The 8,976-nt window shown below is 48.2% G+C and overlaps 1 protein-coding gene across 1 annotated transcript; it reads right to left on the bottom strand.

Moving 5' to 3' along the window:
- Positions 1–7,714: 7,714 nt before the first annotated feature.
- Positions 7,715–8,425, bottom strand: LOC137544957 (claudin-14-like). The gene has a single exon (XM_068266056.1). The coding sequence runs from the start codon at positions 8,423–8,425 to the stop codon at positions 7,715–7,717; it is 711 nt and encodes a 236-aa protein (XP_068122157.1).
- Between the last annotated feature and the right edge of the window lie 551 nt (positions 8,426–8,976).

The following is an 8,976-nucleotide window of genomic DNA, read 5'->3' as shown; positions in this document are numbered from 1 at the left end:
TTCCAAGGACTGATAAAGGCATATTTGGCCAGTTGGTTGAATAACTTCAACAAGGGGGGATAACGGAGGACCGGGAAGGCCCTATAGGATCCAAAGCCTTCCCCCTCCATGGGTAAGTATCAATTTTTTTTTTCTTAGCTGGCTTCAATGTCGGCTGAACAAATGCTCAACTTGGGTGTCCTGAATGATGATGCCAACTGGTTTTGGCCAACATGATCTCAATAGCTAAATGTTTGGGATGGACTTTGTTCTAAGTCTAAACAACAACACTGATTATGTAGTGGGTGCCAGGGGCGTTTCTAGGGTCCTTGGAGATCGGGGGCACCTGTGGGCACCAGGTGGGGAGGGCAAAAAAATGGGCGTGGCCATGAGGTGAGTGGGGGTGGCCATGGGTGGGGCCAAATGTACATGAACTTAGCAGCGGTGTAAGCTACAGATAACGGGCCTGCCCATCGAAATATTGGATGGAGCCCCCTGTCCTTTATTTAGATAATTTACAATCAGTATAGGCATAGATCAAAGATGTATACGCACATACAATTTTGATTGGTCAATCACTGACCCCCAATTTTACCACCCTCGTGCAGTAAGTGGGCCAACAGACAATGAATTTTATGAACAGAGCTAAAATTGGCTAATCAAAATTGTATGTGTGTACCAGGCTTTACAGCTAATACTGTACATACTGAAAGTAGCAGGGATCAGCATACAATATAGCTGGTTTACAATCAGTAAAGGCACAGAGTAACACCTTACACTGTACACACTGGAGGTAAATCAGCACACAGTGCTGGCACTAGAGAACAGCGTATACTGTACATACTGTAGGCAGCAGAATTCAGCACACTGCAGCTAGCGTGCCAAAAATATGAGGATCACGTTGTGCGGCGTGCTTATCGCGCCACACCGAAAAATGGGTGGGCCATGGACCAGAATATAGGTGTGGTAACTGGTGGAGACAAATTTACATGAACCTAGCAATGGTGGGACATTAGATTATGACAGTGGTGGCGAACCTTTTGGAGGCCGAGTGCCCAAACTGCAACCCAAAAGTCACTTATCTATCGCAAAGTGGCAACAGCAATTTAAACTAAATACTGTACAAACGTTTTAACTTATACATGAACATTATGGAAAATCCAAGTTGAAAATAAACTGTGAAGATAAACAATTTCATCCATCCTACTCCTGAAAAATGTATTCAATTTTTTAGAACCTCACAGTTTTATTTTGTTTTAAAAACCTAAAAAAGTAGGTTTAATGCTTTTGTCTCATATGATAAGGATTCAGCTTTTCCCATAGTCTCGCAGTTAGCAATCATGAGGCCCCCAACAAGACAAATTCAGCAATCATGAGGTCTACAACAAATCATGAGGCCCCCAACAAGACAAATTCAGCAATCATGAGGCCTCCAACAAATCATGAGGCCCCCAACAAGACAAATTCAGCAATTTTGAGGCCCCCAACAAATCATAAGGCTCCCAACAAGACAAATTCAGCAGTCATGAGGCACATAAATAGACAGCATTTCACATAAATAGGCAGAATGCCCCCTTAATATGGTAGCCCCCCAAGTTAGGTAGTGAGTGACAGGGACCCCCAGGTTAGCTAGTGAGTGACAGGCACCTCCAGTTAGGTAGTGAGTGACAGGGACCCTGATAGTGAGTGACAGGGAGCCCCTTTAGGTAGTGAGTGAGTGCCAGGGAGCCCCTTTAGGCAGTGAGTGAGTGACAGGGAGCCCCTTTAGGCAGTGAGTGAGTGCCAGGGAGCCCCTTTAGGCAGTGAGTGAGTGACAGGGAGCCCCTTTAGGCAGTGAGTGAGTGCCAGGGAGCCCCTTTAGGCAGTGAGTGAGTGACAGGGAGGCCCTTTAGGTAGTGAGTGAGTGGCAGGGAGTCCCTTTAGGTAGTGAGTGAGTCACAGGGAGCCCCTTTAGGAAGTGAGTGAGTGACAGGGAGCCCCATTAGAGAGTGAGTGAGTGAGTGACAGGGAGGCCCTTTAGGTACTGAGTGAGTGCCAGGGAGCCCCTTTAGGCAGTGAGTGAGTGACAGGGAGCCCCTTTAGGTAGTGAGTGAGTGCCAGGGAGCCCCATTAGGGAGTGAGTGAGTGACAGGGAGTCCCTTTAGGTAGTGAGTGAGTGCCAGGGAGCCCCTTTAGGCAGTGAGTGAGTGACAGGGAGCCCCTTTAGGTAGTGAGTGAGTGCCAGGGGGCCCCTTTAGGAAATGAGTGAGTGACAGGGAGCCCCATTAGGAGGTGAGTGAGTGCCAGGGAGCCCCTTTAGGTAGTGAGTGAGTGCCAGGGAGCCCCTTTAGGTAGTGAGTGAGTGCCAGGGAGCCCCTTTAGGTAGTGAGTGAGTGACAGGGAGTTCTTTAGGTAGTGAGTGAGTGACAGGGAGCCCCTTTAGGTAGTGAGTGAGTGACAGGGAGTCCCTTTAGGTAGTGAGTGAGTGAGTGACAGGGAGCCCCTTTAGGAAGTGAGTGACAGGGAGCCCCATTAGGTAGTGAGTGAGTGACAGGGAGTCCCTTTAGGGAGTGTGTGGGTGACAGGGAGCCCCATTAGGTAGTGAGTGAGTGCCAGGGAGCCCCTTTAGGTAGTGAGTGAGTGACAGGGAGCCCATTAGGTAGTGAGTGAGTGACAGGGAGCCGCCGCCGCTCCCCCCCCACCCCCCCCTTATTAAACGGCATCCCTGGGGAAGAGATCCGTGGCATCCCAGGACAGATTGGTGGCAAGTGCCCCCCCCAAAATAGGGCTAGCGACGCCCCTGGTGGGTGCTGTATATGCAGGTCTATTACTGTACACTCAGTGGTTTAACAACAAATCAGAGGGCTGCCCATGTTCACCACTCCCCCCTTCCTCCACCCCCACCAATGGGGCACATCTGACAAGGGTGACCACTATGACTCCCCCACCCATAACAAGTATGGCCACTATGACTCCACCACCCATAACAGGTGTGACCACTATGACTCTCCCACCCATAACAAGTGTGACCACTATGACTCCCCCACCCATGACAAGTGTGACCACTATAACTCCCCCACCCATGACAAGTGTGACCACTATGACTCCCCCACCCATAACAAGTGTGACCACTATGACTCCCCCACCCATAACAAGTGTGACAACTCTGACTTCCCCACCCATAACAAGTGTGGCCACTATGACTCCCCCACCCATAACAAGTGTGACAACTATGACTCCCCCACCCATAACAGGTGTGACTACTATGACTCCCCCACCCCTAACAAGTGTGGCCACTATGACTCTCCCACCCATAACAGGTGTGACCACTATGACTCTCCCACCCATAACAAGTGTGACCACTATGACTCTCCAACCCATAACAAGTGTGACCACTATGACTCCCCCACCCATAACAAGTGTGACAACTCTGACTCCCCCACCCATAACAAGTGTGGCCACTATGACTCCCCCACCCATAACAAGTGTGACCACTATGACTCCCCCATCCATAACAGGTGTGACTACTATGACTCCCCCACCCATAACAGGTGCGACTACTATGACTCCCCCACCCCTAACAAGTGTGGCCACTATGACTCCCCCACCCATAACAAGTGTGGCCACTATGACTCTCCCACCCATAACAAGTGTGACCACTATGACTCCCCCACCCATAACAAGTGTGACCACTATGACTCCCCCACCCATAACAAGTGTGACCACTATGACTCCCTCACCCATAACAAGTGTGGCCACTATGACTCCCCCACCCATAACAAGTGTGGCCACTATGACTCCCCCACCCATAACAAGTGTGACCGCTATGACTCTCCCACCCATAACATAGTCTGTGCCACCCATAACAAGTGTGACCACTATGCCCCCCCCCACCCATAACAAGTGTGACTACTATGACTCCCCCACCCATAACAAGTGTGACAACTCTGACTCCCCCACCCATAACAAGTGTGGCCACTATGACTCCCCCACCCATAACAGGTGTGACTACTATGACTCTCCAATCCATAACAAGTGTGACCACTATGACTCCCCCACCCATAACAGGTGTGACTACTATGACTCTCCAACCCATAACAAGTGTGACTACTATGACTCCCCCACCCATAACAAGTGTGATCACTATGACTCCCTCACCCATAACAAGTGTGGCCACTATGACTCCCTCACCCATAACAAGTGTGGCCACTATGACTCCCCCACCCATAACAAGTGTGGCCACTATGACTCTCCCACCCATAACAAGTGTGCAAGTGTGACCGCTATGACTCTCCCACCCATAACATAGTCTGTGCCACCCATAACAAGTGTGACCACTATGACTCCCCCACCCATAACAAGTGTGACCACTATGACTCCCCCACCCATAACAAGTGTGGCCACTATGACTCCCCCACCCATAACAAGTGTGGCCACTATGACTCCCCCACCCATAACAGGTGTGACTACTATGACTCTCCAACCCATAACAAGTGTGACCACTATGACTCCCCCACCCATAACAAGTGTGACAACTCTGACTCCCCCACCCATAACAAGTGTGGCCACTATGACTCCCCCACCCATAACAGGTGTGACTACTATGACTCTCCAACCCATAACAAGTGTGACCACTATGACTCCCCCACCCATAACAGGTGTGACTACTATGACTCTCCAACCCATAACAAGTGTGACTACTATGACTCCCCCACCCATAACAAGTGTGACCACTATGACTCCCTCACCCATAACAAGTGTGGCCACTATGACTCTCCCACCCATAACAAGTGTGCAAGTGTGACCGCTATGACTCTCCCACCCATAACATAGTCTGTGCCACCCATAACAAGTGTGACCACTATGACTCCCCCACCCATAACAAGTGTGACCACTATGACTCCCCCACCCATAACAAGTGTGACAACTCTGACTCCCCCACCCATAACAAGTGTGGCCACTATGACTCCCCCACTCATAACAGGTGTGACTACTATGACTCTCCAACCCATAACAAGTGTGACCACTATGACTCCCCCACCCATAACAGGTGTGACTACTATGACTCTCCAACCCATAACAAGTGTGACTACTACGACTCTCCAACCCATAACAAGTGTGACCACTATGACTCCCCCACTCATAACAAGTGTGACCACTATGACTCCCCCACCCATAACAAGTGTGACCACTATGACTCTCCCACCCATAACAAGTGTGACCACTATGACTCTCCAACCCATAACAAGTGTAACTACTATGACACTCCCACCCATAACAAGCGTGGCCACTATGACTCCCCAACCAATAAAAAGTGTGATCACTATGACTCCCCCACCCATAACAAGTGTGACCACTATGACTCCCCCACCCATAACAAGTGTGACCACTATGACTCCCCCACCCATAACAAGTGTGGCCACTATGACTCTCCCACCCATAACAAGTGTGGCCACTATGACTCTCCCACCCATAACAAGTGTGGCCACTATGACTCCCCCACCCATAACAAGTGTGACCACTATGACTCCCCCACCCATAACAAGTGTGGCCACTATGACTCCCCGACCCATAACAAGTGTGACCACTATCACTCTCCCACCCATAACAGGTGTGGCCACTATGACTCCCTCACCCATAACAAGTGTGGCCACTATGACTCCCCCACCCATAACAAGTGTGATCACAACAACACTTGCTCTTCAGAAGGTGCCCCATTGGTTGGGAGAGTAGGACCTCCTTGGCTTGAGCCCCCTGTGGCTGCAGGCTCTGCTCTCCCAGTAGTTTCTCCTCTGTGTATACTGAAGATTAGTATTTCTCAATATCTTTACAGCGCACATAGGGCTTGATTCATAGAAGCGTGATAATGCGTATCATGCCCGCGCTATACTTCACGTGTGGTTTACGCACGATATGACAAAGCTTTGCGTGCATTAACGTTTGCGTGCGCATGCAAACGCGTACTTTACCGCGCGCACTCGAATGTTAATGCGCGCAAAGCTTTGCCATAGCGTGCATAAACCTTTACGAGCGGTAAACCACGTGCGAAGCATAGCGCAGGCAGGGCCGGCCCTACACTTTTTGCCGCCTGAGGCAAACTTAGAAAAAATTGCCACCCCCCCCCCCCCTAGCCATGGGGGGGGGGGGGGGGCGCCGAGCTGGAGAAGTAGCGGGCAGGAAGGGGCTATTGGGCCTAGTGGTGGGGAGGGGGGGGGGGCTCCCTCGCTTGGATCCCACGATCTGCGCTTCCCTCCCAGCTTTAAATTGTTACGCAGCTGCCTATAGTAAGAGGGACGGGCGGGGATCACTCACCTCTTCCGGTTCCAGTGTGCGCTCCACTGACATCACTTCCTGCAACACCGGCCACTTACAATACAGTGGGCGGCATTGCAGGAAGTGACGTCAGTGGAGCGCACGCTGGAACGTGGAAGAGGTGAGTGATCCCCCGCCCGTTCCTCTTACTATCGGCAGCTGCGTAACAATTTAAAGCTGGAGGGGAAGCGCAGATCGGGGGACCCCACCGCTAGGCCCAATACCCCCTTCCTGCCCGCTACCCCTCCAGCTCGGCGGCCAGCCTCCCCGCACCCACGGACGGGTGGTTGCCACCCCCCAATAAATGCCGCCTGAGGCAAAAGTTTCACCCCGCCTCATGAGCGGGCCGGCCCTGAGCGCAGGCGTAATAAGCATTATCATGCTTTTGTGGATCAAGCCCATACTCCTTTATGACAGATGTGTTTGCCAAGTCCCTCTTATTGGGGGAAACCTCACCTTTTTTTTCTTCTTTTCATTTGTGACTATCTTGAAGTCATCATACAGGGTGTCCCATAAGTCAGAACTGGGCAATGCGTCATCAGAAAGGTAGGAGTTAAGAGACAGCTTAAAGAGGCACTGTAGTGACAGTAGAATGGACTAAATTATTCAGAATACCCGCTTTTATGTTACCCATACTGGTTTCATCATTAAAAACACTTCCTATATCTATATATTGCTATATATTGTGATGTAACCCCGCCCTCCCAATGATGTTTAGCCTAGGCTGCTTAGATATACAAAATTCCCCTCCCAGAGCATTCTGGGAGACCATCGGGCCCATTCAATTCATTTTTTCTCCTAGGAGATAATTTTTCGTCTTCTGCTTAAAATAACTTTTTAGCACTCTGCAACTGAAAGAGTACCAAAAAGTAGCTGAAAAAGTATTGCCAAAAGTATTCAGAGTATGTTCTTGGTTGCTAGTGGCTAAAAATGCATTTCATTGATAAGGTGTGAAAATATCACCTAGGAGAAACTTAGGAGAAAAAGTTAATTGCATATGGGCCCAGGTGTTATTAATACTGACTTCAGAACACACAGTAAACAAACATTCCTCAGTGATGCATCTGCCAGCAGTAAAGATGTCGGCACCTGTGATAAATTTAAGACTGTAAATCGGTGCTAACATTAACTAAAATTATCAATATTGCAATATTGTTAAAAACAAGGACACATAATATGTTTCTTTGCATTATTTATTTTCAATGACAAACTTAAAAAAAGAAAGTATCCCTTCAAAGGTTGATCATAGCAGACTCGTTCCAAATGCTGTCATATCCTATCTTGTTTCTTGTATAATAAATAAAGAACATAAAGTATATACAATGTTACACATTTACAAGTTCTTCCCGGCACTTTTCATATAGTGTAGCCTGAAACGTAGTAATCATGTATTGAGTTGATCAAGTCAGTTCATGGACAGATGAGTCAATGGGAGGATAGATCCTCAGACAAAGTCATTGATTTGGTACCCATGATGTGAAGCTGAAGACCTAGAAGGATTGTGACTACTTTTATAGACTCGGACTGTCCTGCTTATGGCTGGCCTCCTTAGGTTATGTGATGGGTGGAGATAAGGCACTTGGTCAATGCTCTTTTGGCAAGATGTAAAGAGCAGCATGCCTCCTCCAATGACAATCAGTCCTCCCGAAATAAAGCCAACGTACAGAGCTTGTCCAATCTCAAACTTCATACCATATTGAAACACTGGGTTGTAAAAGTCATTGACAATGTTATTGGTAGACCAGGCAACCGGAACCAGGCACGTCAGTCCTCCAAGGACGAAGAGGACTCCACCAAAGACGGCAATCATCCTCTTTGCCGAAGAGCCTTTGGCACAGTGAGTACACTTCATTCCAAAAACAGAGATAACACTGGCCAGCACATTGAGGACACACGAGGTCACCATCATGCCTCGGGCAATCTGAAGATCTCGAGGAAGAGCTAGCAGTGACTGATGAACCTGGCACTGGTAAATCCCTGTACTGTGCCACACACATTCCATCCACAGACCCTTCATGTACGCCACAGCCGTGATGATGTTGGTACCAACATGTGCCGTCCGCCACCAATGAGGGAGCACCGTGGTAATAATGGCTCCAATTAAACCAATAAGGGACAGGAAGAAGCCCAATAACTGCACTGCCAAGCTTGCCATGGTCACGTCCCGGCTTGTTTAAGGTGACTTTACTCACATTCAGTAAGTTTTTAGCCTTCTGAAGACTGGTTTACAGTTGAAGCTGCTCTAATAAGTCAGAAAGGTAGAGGGAAGTTAAACATTACCTGAATACATTACTCTTGCATCCAGTGAGACTCGGGCTGAAAAATGTACTACTGATCATTAGCAAATTAATAGCCAGAAAGTGCCAATGGGGTTGATTTAATTTTTTTGCTGATGAAAGAAAAAAAACAAACAATGAATTCTTTCAACTGGGATTTTGCATATCAGCTTTCAACGTATTTTATTATTCTTCACATCGTTTAGTTATTTTGTATATTTAAAACTGTAAAACAAAACTTCAACAAACACTCAGGCCTGGAACCCACTACAAATCACAAATAGTTTTTAAGTAGCGTTTTATAAGCTATTTCGTAAGCGTTTTCTGGTGATTTTGAGAACGATTTTAAAAAGTGCTGCATGTCCTGCGATTGCATTTTTGCTAATCGCTACAGTAGAATTTGTTACATTTATTTACATTGGCAGAGCAT

This window comes from Hyperolius riggenbachi, chromosome 2 (assembly GCF_040937935.1).
Source record: "Hyperolius riggenbachi isolate aHypRig1 chromosome 2, aHypRig1.pri, whole genome shotgun sequence".
Taxonomy (NCBI): domain Eukaryota; kingdom Metazoa; phylum Chordata; class Amphibia; order Anura; family Hyperoliidae; genus Hyperolius; species Hyperolius riggenbachi.
Note: the sequence above shows the minus strand (reverse complement) of the source record. Positions and strands in the feature narration are given on the sequence as shown.